The 14,777-nt window shown below is 52.0% G+C and overlaps 1 protein-coding gene across 1 annotated transcript; it reads right to left on the bottom strand.

Annotated features, from left to right (window-relative positions):
- Positions 1 to 240: 240 nt before the first annotated feature.
- On the bottom strand, positions 241 to 1,041 carry LOC136996115 (olfactory receptor 14C36-like; the record flags this gene model as incomplete). The annotated part of the gene is made up of 1 exon (XM_067317104.1): positions 241 to 1,041. A coding segment is annotated over one exon (801 nt), but the record flags the coding sequence as incomplete, so codon positions are not given.
- Between the last annotated feature and the right edge of the window lie 13,736 nt (positions 1,042 to 14,777).

The following is a 14,777-nucleotide window of genomic DNA, read 5'->3' as shown; positions in this document are numbered from 1 at the left end:
GGCGGAAGCCTGGCTTCCTGCTTCAACATGGTCTCTCGATCAGATTCAAATGAGAGATTCCTGAGGACAAGTGGCACAAAGCAAGATATTTAATTCTTTTAGGAGAATGTAACAGAGAAAAGTAAGTGAGAAAGAAAGACATGAGCAACACATAGCCATGTTGCCAAATACCCTGGGAATGAGGAGCAGATGCACATGGGAGAGTTATTGGTGCTGACATTGTACCTGCTGAACCAGTTTCCTCAGTGCGTCTTTGAGCTCCTTGTTCCTCATGCTGTAGATGAGTGGGTTCACTGTTGGAGGCACCACCGAGTACAGAACAGCCAGCACCAGGTCCAGAGCTGGGGAGGAGAGGGAGGGGGGCTTCAGGGCAGAAAAAATTACAGTGCAGATAAACAGGGAGACCACAGCCAGGTGAGGGAGGCACGTGGAAAAGGCTTTGTGTCGTCCCTGCTCAGAGGGGATCCTCAGCACAGCAGTGAAGATCTGCACGTAGGACAGCACAATGAAAATGAAACACCCAAAGCCTAAAGAAACACTAATTACAACTGCCCAAACCATCCTGAGGTAGGAGTCTGAGCAGGAGAGCTTGAGGACCCCAGGAACGTCACAGAAGAACTGGTCCACAACATTGCCTTCGCAGAGTGGCATTGAAAATGTTTTAGCAGTGTGCAGCACAGAATTGAGAAAACCACTGGCCCAGGCAGCTGCTGCCATTTTGACACAAGCTCTGCTGCCCATGATGGTCCCGTAGTGCAGGGGCTTGCAGATGGCAGCAAAGCGGTCGTAGGCCATGACTGTGAGAAGAGAATACTCAGCTGAAAGGAAAAACATAATGAGAAAGAGCTGGACAACACATCCCAAGTAGGAAATGGACCTGGTATCCCACAGAGAATTGGCCATGGATTTGGGGACAATGATGGAGATTGTGCCAAGGTCGAGGAGGGAGAGGTTGAGGAGGAAGAAGTACATGGGGGAGTGGAGGTGGTGGTCGCAGGCTACAGCTGTGATGATGAGGCCGTTGCCCAGGAGGGCAGCCAGGTAGATGCCCAGGAAGAGCGAGAAGTGCAAGAGCTGCAGCTCCTGTGTGTTTCCAAATGCCAGGAGAAGGAAGTCATTGAGGGAGCTGCTGTTGGACATTTGCTCCTTTTGGGCACAGAGCAACTGTCCGAGGAAGAAGAGACATTGAAAAGTTAGGGCAGACTTCTCTGAGCAAAAATTTCTCATAGCCTCCCCCAAACACACACACATTACTTCTCCCCATGTCAGCAGCAGTGTCATTGAGCTCCATGGCTTGAGCTCTGGTTTGTGCTGGCTGAGTCTGACGTGAGGAGCAGGGGCCTCTGCCCGTGGGCTCCGGAGGAGTCAGCCCTGACCTACAGCACTGCCGACATGGGAAGAGTGATGACTGAACTGTTATATTCCCAGTTCCAGTCAGATTTCATCCACTCATAATTTTGAAGGCATTTTTCAGCATCTTTATTCCCATTCCACATAATGTGGATTCATGAATAGTTTTAAGGCTTCTTTGGTTTTTCTTTAGCTGACCCTGTCACACCTGAGGAGGATTCTTGGAGGTAGAAACCCTCAGCATTGCTGCTGCACTCAGAGTGAGCAGCTGTGATTCTGGAGAGGCAAAAGGATTCACTGTGGCTTGAGTGCAGAGGGAGCAGAGCTGGCCTGTCCAGCTGCCTTGTTCCCAGCTGCCCTGTGCTCGCACCTCGGAGGTGGAGGACAGATGCACTCGTGTTACCCAAAAGAGAAACAACACCTCAGAGAGCAGAGGAATGCACTTGCAAGGTGCCCATCAGCACTCTTTCTGAGGGGATGTGAGGGAGGTCTCAGCTGTCTCCTTCTAGCCAGCAACACAGCAGGCTCCTTCCAGCTGCCGACATCCAGCCTCCCAGCAGCATGTCTCAGCGTGGCCTCAGGATCTAGGTGGCTTCTCCCTGGGGCACCTAGATAACACGCAGCTGCAATGGGAGAGCTGTGTCCTTGTGGAGGGCAGCTTGCAGCCCAGCCAGACACCCCAGGGAAATGGCGGAAAGTCCTAAGGATGGGGTGTCCTGAAGAGAGAGTTGGCTCATTCCCACACCCCCACACTGCATTGCCCAGACACCCACAGGTTAGAGGGGCACTTCACTGTCCAGGACACGTCTGCATGGCAGGACCTGCAGGGTCAGTGTCTGAACTGCATCAGAAACCCCCCCCTGCCCAGAGAGTCCAAGGGGGAGTACAAAGGCAGCATGGACAGGTGGGAAACATGCAGCAATACCATGATATTTGTGGAGAGGGAGGCAGGGACAGGGAGGGACAGAGGGGCACTCAGGAGTGTCTCCTCTCCTGCATGTCCGGCTGCTGAGGAAACGACTCCTGCCCTGCACCCCCCAGCCTTGAGAGCAGAGGGCTGTGCTGGCTGGGAGAGGAGAGGAGGAGTTGGAGCTGATAGTTTCCTCTCACACTCTGACCATGACTCTGCTGCCTGAAGCCGTCCCTGCAGGGAGCTGTTTCTCTCTCCCCACGTCTCTCCCCTGCCAGTGCTCACAGACCCCATTCCACCTGCTGGGTGCTCAGCTCTGCCCTGCAGAAACATCCTGGGTGAAGGGCTCTGCCCAGGTGCTGCTCCGTATCTGCAGGTGCTATGGAGCAGGTGAGAGAAACCTTGCTGAAGCTGGAAAGGTGATGCTGGCTCTGTCCTTAGGCTGAGGGGTGGATGAAGGCATTTGCTGAGTCCCTCCCAGAACTGATCCTCTCTCAGTGTCACTGTTTTGGAGCCTCCGTCCCCTGCCTAAACCTGACACATCCAATCCCATTTCACTCCACCCAAACAGAAAATAACTGAAAGCAGAGACTCATGACAGCTCCTTCTCTTCCAGGTATCCCCTGCCTTGGCATTCCTGTTGAAAAGTCGCCTCCGGATATATTCCCCAGCCCTGACCCACACAGCAGCCTCTCAATGGGAGAAAGTACCTGCCTTGACAGGGGTCTCTCCTCCCACCCAGAGATTCTCCCCTCAGCGTTGTGTGGAGCTCCCTGGGTAGGCTGAGTGCTGACCCTCACAGGCAGCAGAGTCACTGCCCCAGGCACACAGCACCCTGGGGCACAGCAACACTGCTCTGAAGTACAGTCCATGCAGACCTGTGTGCACACCCAGTGTTCACACCCATGCAGCCCTCCCTGGAAGAAAGGAGCAGGATGCCCTGTCCCCGTGACAGTGTGTCAGGGAATCTCTGCTCTGAAGCATCTCCTCCTCCTCCTCCACAAAGAAGAAGCTGGGAGAATGATCCTTAAAAAACTGCCATGGGGTAGGATGGGTTTAGAAGACCCCTCCAGGAACCACACTAGCTTTGCCCTGCAGCCAGAAACTTACTGTGTGCAAGGCTGTGAAGATTTCTCCCACAAGGAGCTCTCCTCTGCCCTCCCATTCCACACTGCTTTTCACTTCTCATCTCATGTCAGCAGCAGCAGGCAGTGCCCGGAGCCCTGCTGCTCTTTGCAGAGGAGCTGCTCCTGGATGCAGCTGTCTCTGGGCTGTGCTGCCAGGTTGCCATGAGCTCCCTCTGTCCCTGAAGCCCGGCTCAGCTCAGGAGCAGGGGCCCAGCTGAAGGCATGAATTTCTTTGTCCCTTGTGCTGCCTCCTCCTGGGAAATGTTCACTGAAGTAGACTAAAATAATCAGTATTGACCTTTTCTAAAGAGTGCAGAGAGACTGATTCCAACATTGCAGTTTATTTCATCAGAGGATGACTATCTATGATAGGTGGAAATATCCCACTCTGGAAGGCCCTATTCTCATCTCTTAACAAGGCAGGATACCTAGAGGGGAAAAGAGGGGAGCTCATGGAGACATGGTTCAGGTGTTGATTCACATCAGTCAATCTGGGCATCTCATGCCTGTTTAGAAGCCCCTGGGCTGGAGTGGGATTCAGATCCCTCCCTTGAACTCCACAAACTCACAGGAGGTGAAAATAAAAGTGGGCACAACATAGAGGTCTGCATGGGAGCTCCTTGTCTAAGCTGCCATTGTAATCACTGGAGATGGAGGGTGGGAGTCAGTTGCTCACACAAAAACACCTGGGGACAGTTGAAGAGACAGAGTTAGTCCCAGGCATGTGCCAGTGTCTGCTTGCTCTGATGGAGCCACTATGAGACCCACATCCTTTTGGAGCATCAGGTAGGGGCCAGGTGGGAAATTTCCTTGGCCATCTGAAATGACACTAGATTCCTACTACAACTAGAGCTCCACTCACTAAGAATCTGAGACATATGAAGATCCCTGTGTTAAAAACAGCTAATGTAATTCAGTGCAGACACTTGATTTAATGACATAGAAATAGGCTGGCAGGGCCATTTCAGGTGCCTGGGGTGTCCAGCACAAACACATGTCTCTAGCAGATACAGCATGGGACCTGCAGGAAAACCAAGCCCCTTCATAGTATTTGTTGTGCAAGTGCCCCAGGGCATCTTGTGTTTCCTACCTGTGCCCAAACAAATGATTCCCACCACTGCCTTTAGGGAAAGTCTGTACTGTCTGCATCCAAACATGCTTCATAAATGGGTGGCACATCACAGCAACGTCTCTGCTCTAGTCTCTGCACACTCAAACCCTTCTAGCTCTCCTCCTTCTGAACCTCTTCTCACGCCCCAATATGATATGAACAGCGACTAGGCTAATGATGTCCTCAGGGTGGCTGGATCACAGGCTGCGCAGGCCCAGAGACTTTTTCTGTGTTGCCTTGTCCTTCCTGGAGACTGGTTCAAGAAGTCTGTCACAGGTGAAACGGTGCTGCAAAGTCAGCTTGGGCAGCCAACTCCTCTCCTGCCATTCCTGCAAGTCCCAGCTCTGTTTCTCCCTGGCCTTGGGCACTGCAGGGTTTGCTCTCTTAGTGGGAACCTCCTTTCACCATTACATTGCCACCTGCTATCCATGACAGACTGTCACCATGTGCTAACAAAGACTATGCATAGGTAAGGTCTTGGTTACAGGATTTCCTGTGACAAAACTACAGTTGACACCACAGCTGAGGTGCTGATATCAAAATGTATGCAAACATATGCAGCCTGGGGTGCAGGATCAAATGGAGATGCACAAGCTGCCTGTCACAGGAGTGCCACATGGTTGGAATAACTGAGGTGTGGTAGGATCACTTGCATGACTGGGGTCCTTCAATGGCAGGGTGCAAGTTCTTCAGGAGAGACCAACAGGCAAGATGAGGAGGGGCATGCCCTATGTGTGAAGGGGTAGCTTGCATGTATGGAGCTCTTTCATGGCATGGACCAAGGCAGGCAGCTCTGAAGGGCAGAGGAGCTCAGGAAAGCCAGCAGGTCTTTAAGGACAGCACCCGCCAAGCACAAGAATGCTCCATAACAAACAGTTTGTAAAATCAGTAGACATCTCTGGACACCAGCTTGGCTAAACAGGGAACTCCCATGTGAGCTCCAGGGCAATCAGGCAGCATACCGAAAGGGGAAGAAGGCAGAGGCCGGAAAAGGAGGAATTTAGAAATATTGTCCAGCAAAGTCGGGATGGTGTTAAGGGAGCCAAAGCTGCCCTGGGACAGAGACACTTGCAGGGGATGTGAAGGACAGGAAGAAGAGCTGCTACTGCTTCAGTGACAGTAAAGGAATAAAGAAGGAAATGTGGGCTCACAGCTGAATGTGGCAGGGATTCTAGCAAAAGTGGATGTAGCTAGGTCTGGGGAAGTCAAGTCCTTCCTGGCTTCCGTCTTCACCCACAAGGTCTCCTCAACAGTTGTGCTTAGAGTCAGGACTCCTGAGGATAAAACCAGCCCGCACTGCCTAAGTCTCTAGAACTCAACCGATAGAAGTCTATGGGATTGGATGGCTGGCATCCATGGACATGGCGAGAGCTGGCTGCTCTGACAGCAAGGCTGCTCTCTTCCATCTTTGAAAGGTTGTGGAGATTAGGTCCCAATGAGCAGAAAAAGGAATATGCTGTGCCCATCGTCAAAAAAGGCCACAAGGACAAACCATGGAGCTGCAGGCCATTCATCTTCACTTTGGTGAGGTGTGTGTCATGGAGCCAGTCCTCTCAGATCACCATTCTGGGCACATGAAGAAGGTACCTGGAAACAGTCAGCATGGATTTAGTGAAGGTAAATCATTCCTGACCCACCTGATTGCCTTCTGTGATGAAAGACCTGTACTTGTGGAGGAGAAGAGAGTAATGGATGTCCTTTAGACATCCAGATGAGCAAAAGCTGGTTGGATGATTGAGCTAGGAGGGTTTTCATGAATGGGTCATGCTTGATCAGGAAGCCAGGGAAAGGTGGGGTATGCAGGGATATAACCTGCATCCTGTCCTGTTTGAAAGCCTCATTAGCAGGGCAGAACAACCTGTGCATCAGGACAGGCAGAGACCTGACTGGCAGAGGAGTGACCCCCAAGGAGAAGGCCCTGGATGTTACGAGGGGTGCCATATGAGCCAGTAGTGCATGCTCACCCCAAATGAGGCCAGCTGCATACAGGACTGCATTAGGAAGAGCATGGCCACCCAGGCAAGGGCAGTTCTTATCCCCCTCCACTCAGCACTGCTGTGGCCACATGTCTGCAACAGTGTGTCCCAGTGTGGTACGCCCAGTGCTGGAGGAATGGGGAGCAACTGGAGAGGGTCCAGAGGAGGTCTGCCCAGATGGCGTTGGGGGTCTGAAGCACATGGCCTGTATGGAGAGGTTGAGGGACCTGGGCTGCTTTAGCCTGCGGAAGTGGAGGCTAAGGCCAGTGCAGTAGATGCCTGTGACTGCCTGTGACAGGGTGGGTTCAGAGATGATGCAGCTTTTCTTGGTAGTAGCAAGCAGCATGAGAAGGGGAAAGAGGCACAAAGTGCATCTTGAGAGGTTCAGACTGCACTTCAAGTAACAAGAATGTCACCCCTAGGGTAGTGCTGTGGTGCAAGAGGACACCCAGAGGGACTCCGTGATCAGCCCCTGCCTTTGTGTTACAAGGAGCAGCCAGCAAGGACAGAGGGATGTCAGTAAAGGTGGGGAGATCCTTCAGTGAGAGCAAGGTGGGGAAGCAGGTTGGGTGTCTGCAGGCTGTAGGGAAACAGGCGCAGCTTTGGGTCAGCATAGGACAGCCTGTGGTGGAGATGACAGAGGGCAATGGCAAGGCTGAAAGCCTCCAAAAAGAACTGAGTTTTTTCTCCAATTTGCTATGGCTAGTGTGTCTGCCACCGAGGCCTACGAGAAGACAACATTTCCTTACAGCACTGTGGCCTTGCTGCCTCCTCACCTCCATGGAGCCCAGGAGGTGCTGTACTGTTGTCCTGCACTTGGCATTGCACACCCCCCCCACCCTGACACTGCCCCCAGGAAGAGACCTGAGTAAAGTGTGAGGAGAGGATCTCCCCACTCAGGGGCTGGCTGTGGGTCTTGGCCATTCTGCTTGATGACACACATCAAGGTTGACTTGGCATCACAGCCACCTGCACATTGCCTTTGCCTACCTGCAATCAGGGCCTCTGACTTTCTGCTCTAATCAGCCACCAGGGAGCTCTTGTTGATAATGACCCTCAGTGGGACCCATTACCGCTCCAACAAACTTGGCGATTTGCTTATGACGTAAACTTCTTGAGAGGTTTCTTCAGTCTCCTCTCAGCATCTGAGGTTCATGGGCTCAGCAACAAATACACCCGAGGGGGTCATTAAAATGCAAAAATCCCTAAGGAGCCATGCCTCTCCCCATAATTTTCTTCAGCTCTTCAATTCTTGTGCTGTGGCTAATTGGAGAGGTTTCAGCAGTGTATTTACAAGAGGAAGATTTCAAGGAGCATCAAAAAAAAAAAAAAAAAGAGGGATTTCTGCATTTAAAGATTTCCTTATTTTTCAGCTTACAACCTAGAGTGATATCCACCTTCTCCAACTGATATTGATCCACAGTGTCTCCTAATGAAGTCTGGACATGTAGGAAAAGCACCATCCTGGAGGTCAGAAATCCATGCAAAATATTTCCCCACACCTTCCCAGCCCTGACACTTCCCTCATCAGCCACTGGGGACTTAGATCACTCTTGTTCAAATCGAACCTTTTGCCACTCAAGGCTGCAGCTGAATGTTACTGCTCATGTGCACCAATTTCCACCTGCTTTCCTTAGACAACTAGCTGCAAACAGACACAGAAGGATTTGTCTTCATTGCGATCAAACAGAAATAAACATGATCCAGTGTCATAAGAAAGAAAATAAACTCCTCAACTGTATGTCAAGTCCAAGTTGCCTCCAGTGAGGTCCATGGTCTACAAGGAAAAACCTTCCTTGAAATGTTCTTCACAAATAGATTGGAAAGGCTGGATAGACACACAGTGGAGGAGTTGGTTGAAGAGACAATTAGACTGCTGAAAGACAAGGCAAGCTTCAGGCTCCCTGAAGCTTAAAGCAGCAACTGGAGAGTTGGGAGGTATCTGAACGATAAAGAGTAAGGGGAGGAGGAGGACTAGAAAACTATGGAAAGTGCATATGCCCAGATAGTCTGACAAACAGTTGACTTTAGAAATGATCAGTTTAATCAGGGCATATGGAAATAGGTGAAAGATTAGTCAGGTTAAAACCGCAGCATAACAGACAGAGCAGTGGTAACACAAGTTAAGGGGCAGATCAACATTTCTTCTCCTGAGATTCATGCCCTTCCTCAAAATTTCAATTATGTCATCATGGGAAAACACTGACTTTTTTAAAAGATTATTCAGTCATTTCAGCTGATGAAAATGTTCTCATTTATTTATTTTTTAATGTTGAAAACAGCTCTTCACCTTTCCAGGCAGAGCTCACGTGTCCAACCACAAGCACCCAGTGGCACTTGGAGAGGTCCCGGTGCCTCTGAGGCACCTGCCTGGGCCTGGCAGCTCTCACAGGGGACCTGCGGGAGACCAGAGCCCCTTGGAGCCGCAGATGGAGGCTGGGCAGAGGGGACCAGGGCACCTGCAATGGCACCAGCTGTCCATGACCCTGTGACTGCATCCCACCCCAGTTCTCAAAATCTCTTTCCTTTTCATAGGGGATGCATAAACTCCCCAGAACACTAGTATACTAAAACAGAAAAAATCAAGACAGACAATAAGAACAGAAAAAAAAAAGAAAAAAAAAAAGAAAGAAAACCTGGAAAGTATAACAAAGCATTTCTTTGCTTTAAATCTTTGTCTTAATTTCTTTCTTGTTTCATTTTTGATGTCATTTTCTAAACTTTTCTGTTACAATCAGGCCTACACCACTAAACGGGATTTTTTTGTGTCTCACACAGAGCCCAGCGCTCAGAAGACCACCCTCTGACCATGGCTGTCTGTGCCACCCCTCATTCTGCACGGAGCACGTCGCACTCTGAGGTGTCGGGCTCTCTCGACTGGTTAGGAAGCAGGGTGATCAGCTTCAAGGAAATGTTCTATTTTTGGGTGGTCAAATTTGCACAAATCTCAACACATCCATGTTTAAGCAATATTTTAAAGGAGTCTCTAAAACATCTTCAGGGCAATAATTGACAAAAAAAACTCATTTCCAAAACTTCCCACAGTTTTTACCATTGCCAAATATTTGTTTTCTTCCTTATTCATTGGCAGCACCATGTTCATGCACTACAGGAATTAGTCTGTCTATGCGAGCGTACATATATATATATATTGATACATTATTCATCAAAATACATTTGCTGGCAATCCTCTGCATGGAGAAACTTTGTTCTGAGGAACTACTTCATTTAAATGGACATGTTTCAGATCTCTTCTTCTGCCTCTCTCTCCTTTCTTCTTCCTCAGCCTCTTCTCTCTTTACAGAACTCTCCAGGGAACGGTTCTCTGAATCACAGCCCTTAGGGTGGGGGAGACCTCTGGATATCATCTAGTCCCAGCCCCCCTGGTCAATGCAGAGGGAACTAGATGAGGTTGCCCAGGGGCTCCCCCCAGTCATGCATTGGCCACAAAGGTGCTGAGAGTGCGCTCCATCCACTGTGCAGGCCATTCATCAAGATGTTAAACAGTCCTGCCCCACATGTTGATCACTGAGGGATGCCGCTAGTAACCAGATGCCACTTGGAACTTGTACCACTGATGACAGCGTTTCAGCCTGATGGTCCAGCCAATCTTCCACCTGCCTTATGGTCCATTGATCCCGGGCAGAGCTCAACAATTTGCCTCTAAGGAGACTATGAGGGACTGTGCCAAAGGCCTTGCTGAAGTGAAGGTTCACAAAATCCCCTGCTTTCCCCTTGTGCACAAAGCCATTCATCTGATGGCAGAAGGCAATTGGGTTGGTCAGGCATGGTTTCCATTTCCCCTTGGTCAAGCCATGCTGCCTCTTCCAGGCCTTGTCCTTCATAGGCTTGGAGATGGTTTCCAGGAGGATTTGCTCCATTACCTTCCCAGGGACTGAGATGAAGAGGACCAGCCTGTCATTCCCCAGATCCTCCTTCTTGCCCTTCTGGAAAATGGGTGCAATGTCTGCCTTTTCCCAGTCATCAGGAACCTCCCTGATTACTCTGACGATCAACAGCAGCATTGCACTGGCTGCAGCCACCTCTCCCTGCACCCTGGGGTGCTTCCTGTCTGGTCCCATGGACTTGTGTGTGCTCACTGGGCAAAAGTCCTCCCCAGCTGCATCTTCCTCTGCCATGGGTGAGGCTTTGCTAACACAGAAGTTGCCAAAGGACTTGGGGGCCAGGGAGGCCTGGCAGTAGACAATACCAGTAAAAGACAAGGTAAAAGAGTCAATGAGCTCCTCAGCCATTCCACTGTCTTGGTCACTAGGTCCCCTGCCCCACTGAGTAGGGAGACCATGTTTTCCTTGGCTGCATGCCTTGTCCTGCCCATGTGCTTACAGAAGCCCTTCTGGTTGCCCTCCCCATCCCTTCCTAGTTCCACCTCCAGCTCCAGCTCCAGCTGAGCTTTGGCTTGCCTAACTCCATCCCTTCCACCACACACAATGGCTGTGTCTTCTTCCTGGGTGGTCCATCACCCTTCCAACCCTCTGCCTTCCTTCTGCCTTTTCAAGTCCTAAAACACAAAGTCCCTGTTCATCTGTGCCAGCCTCAGGCCAGGACCTGATGGACTTTCCTGCAGGTTAGAGTGTTCCTGTGCTTTGAGGACATGGTCCCTGAAGATTCAAGAGGGCTGCATGGCTCCTCTGCCCTCCAGGGCAGTCACCTATGGGATCCTGACAAGCAGATCCTGAACAAGATGAAATCCTCTCTGCTGCATCCCAGGGCAGTGATTCTGTTATTCCTCCTACCTCTCCACCATCTCACAGCCACTGCAGTGACAGACAACCTCCACATTCACATCCCCATCCAGGCTGAGCTTCAGGCAAGAAAGAAAGGGCAGCATGGCACCATCTACTGAGAGGCGCAAACTACAGAGGTAGAGAACTCACCCTGCAGAAAAGCCTGCATTTCTCCCCTCACCACTGAGAGGATCCAGGCAATGGACTTCTCTGTGGTTAAAGGTGGATGCAAAGAACTTCCAGGGTAATGTAGCTATGCCTGAGGCAGTGCCTCCCAGGCTGCCCTTATAGTCAACAAGGAAGAAGAAGGAGGTGTTCACCTGCCTTCTTTTAGATGGTCACATAAAGCACAAATTGCTCCTGTCCCAGAAACATTTGCTCTGTGCTCGAAATGGGGCCTGAGGTCCTAGGCCTTTAGGAGAATTCAGGTTGAAGGGACCACAGGAGGCCTGTAGTGCAACCTGCTGCTCAAAGCAGGGTCCGATGGAGGGTCAGAAACCAAAAAATGTCCCTGCCAAAGGACTTCTGGGGTGATAGAGCAGGAGAAGACAGTAGAGGGTTGACAACGTATTATAAGTCCCAATGACAAAAGGCTTTCCTTTCTCCCCTTCTCCTGAGAATTAAATCCTCAGCTCTCCAGAAGGAACAAGCTGGGTCAGTAACTTTGCCACTAACACAGAGACGGAGAAGTTCCTGAGTGCCTTACAGACAGAGGCTGGTCCAAAGGCCACCACCCCAATGACACCAGACCCCCCCAGGCATGCCTGCCTTGGTTCTGGGCTCCCTCTGCCCCAGGCAGGAGGTGTGCGGGGAGCAGAGTGGTGTCTGCAGCCTGCAGCCCTGGCCACCCAGCAGGTGTGGTGGGACCCTGCTCCTCTAGATGAGACTGGGCTCTCCTGCATTTCCCCAGTGGGAAGCCTGCATCCACTCTGGCTGGGAATACAGCCCGGCAGGGAGGGCCAACATGGGAAAAGCAATCTCTGTTCTGGGTTGTGAAGAGAGAGGGGAGGGCAGAGGGGGATCTGCTCATGCCCTGGGCACTGATTCCTTCCCTGCAGCCAGTACAGCCCTGCTGATGCCCTGTAACCCATCAGCCCAGGAGGTGGGACTGCAACCTCCTCTGGCTCTAAAGATTTCTCAGCCCTTCAGACCCAGGATGCAAAGCACCAGTCTGGGGACACCTCAGCAGTCAAAGGGGCTGAATGCCTGGTGTGTTCCTGAGAACTCCTCTGCAGTCTCCCAGCACTGCTTTGACTCCTGTTGCCCATGGAGCAGAGACTCCTTTGGAGGATGAACTCTCTCACTGTGTAACTCTGGAGGACAGGGTTGACAGGTTTGACCAGGCAGTACAAATGCCAGCAAGGCCTCAACCCCACAACAGTGTCCCCTGCCCAGGACTCTGCCTTCCAGACCCTTCCTCCTAGAGGATTTGGCTTGGGAGGGACCACCAGAGATCTGCAGGACCACGATCTGCTCTGAGCTGGACTATCTTTACAGTTAGATCAGGTTGGTAAGTGCTTCATCCTGGAGAGTTTTTAAAAATCTCCTGGCCCTTGCCCCAGTGCTGCTCAAATACCGTGATTACTATTTTTTTTTTCTTAAGCTCCTTTGAAATTTCCCTTCCTGCATCTTCTCCTTGTTGTCTCTTGTGCTTTCCTCCCCTTGGCCCCCAGCCACACCATCCCATCTACTTTGACCGAGGACAATCACAGCCTCACCTCCAAGCACAGCCTTGCTGGGATCTCCTGGGACCACTCAGGCAGGCCATGGTGGCCATCTCCAAGCAGAGCTATGTGCTGCAGGTCCCTACCTGGTCTCAGAGGAGAGCGTATGGAGACATAGCATGACCCAGGGCAGAGCCTGTGGGCTGACACCAAGGCAGAGCTGGGGTCAGCAGGGTGAGAAGAGAAGCTCCAGCAGCTCCTTTCCACATCCGGGCAGGGAGTGATGCACCCAGCAGTGCTCCTCAGAGAGGATGGTGACACAAGAGACGGGGAGCACCATGAACTGTGGTACAGAACACTGAGAATCTGTGCTGGGTCTGGGGGTCCTGGCCGGTGGTGCTGATGGCTGCAGCCCCCAAGAGACCCCCAGCCCTGCTAGCAACAGTGATTTCCCCTCCATGACTGTTGGGAGCTTCTGGAGTGTCCTGGCTCCCATCTGCACCTCATCCCTGCACTGGCCCAGCCCTTGGTGCCCTGGCCACTATGGACCTCCTGTTCAGCAGCCTCCCACCAGTCCCCAGTGCTGTCCAGCTTTCATCCTGTCCCCCACCAGGGTTTGAAGAAGGCCATGCTCTGGGGTCTGCTGGGGTCTGGGCCCAGGGAGAGACACCAGGCAGGATGGACACTCCCCCCATAGAGGTGCTGAGCCCAGAAGGCAGACGGAGCTGGTCACATTCAAAGATCACCCCTCACCAGCACCATGGGGAATGGTCAGTGCTGGAAATGGCTGGTATGAGGGGCTGAGTCTGGGAGGAATTTCCTGGGACAGTTTCTCCTCTCTGTTCATGCAACAACAAGCTGGGCTGGATCTTTGCTCTGGCAGACCCTGCTTGAGGTCCCCCATGGGAGGAGGATGGTCTACAGGCCCAGTAGATGGCCCCAGGACCTCCTCTGCATGCTCCCTGCCAGCCCTGCAGAGGTCCCAGGAGAGGGCTCATCCTCCCAGGGCTCACAGCTGGATGCCCAGTCCTCTGGCTGGGCATGGAGCCTTGTCTGGGGGAGACATTTGGGGTAATAGCCAGCACACGGGGTGTCTGAAGACGCACATTTTGTCTGAAGGAGATGTGCTGGGGACAGGGCCTGAGGGACAGCAGCAAACTCATATGGCTCCTGGGTGCTGCTTCCTTCAACACAAGCTCCCACAAGGGCTCCCAGCCTTCTTTTTGGTGCCACCCGTAAAGGGGGGATGACGGCACAAGGAGCTGGGAGGGTGGGGAGTGTTAATCCTTCTTCAGGCACTTTCCAGGCCATGTGGAGGGCCAGCAGAGCAAGGACTTCTGGCTCTGCACTGGGCGTTCCCTTCAGTGTGCCCACACTCGGAACATTGTCTTGGATTCAAGGTCGGCAATTTCAAGCCCAGTTCCACTTCCTTCTCATCTCTCCCAATCCCTCCCCTGATCTCATTGGCCATTCCCATACCCCTCCCTCTTCTGCCGCAGGGCCCTGAGCTGATGGTGCTGCTCTGCAGAGTGAGCGGGCTGTGGGGCCACAGGGCCACGGGGTCACTCTGCACTGGCCATGCTGCTCAGGGTGGGAAGCAGACCCAACCAAATGGGGATCACGGCCTCTAATCCCTCCAGGGACTGCAGATGTGGCAGGTGCTTGGAGGCACTATGGAGCATTTCCAAGGGTACTAGTTGTGTCCAGGGGCATCTCCAGATGCACCACATGGTATTTCATTGACATGAATCACTCTCCAGTCTCCCTTCCCCATGACAGCTGTGTCCCCAGTGCCTCTCCTGGGATGGCAGAGTCCTCTTTTGCCAGCAGACCCCTGGATTTAGTGCTTTACCTTTAAGTGACTCCACCTTGGAGCATTTCTCACTTTGTGAGG

This window comes from Apteryx mantelli, unplaced genomic scaffold (assembly GCF_036417845.1).
Source record: "Apteryx mantelli isolate bAptMan1 unplaced genomic scaffold, bAptMan1.hap1 HAP1_SCAFFOLD_20, whole genome shotgun sequence".
NCBI lineage: Eukaryota > Metazoa > Chordata > Aves > Apterygiformes > Apterygidae > Apteryx > Apteryx mantelli.
This window is presented reverse-complemented; position numbering and strand designations above follow the sequence as displayed.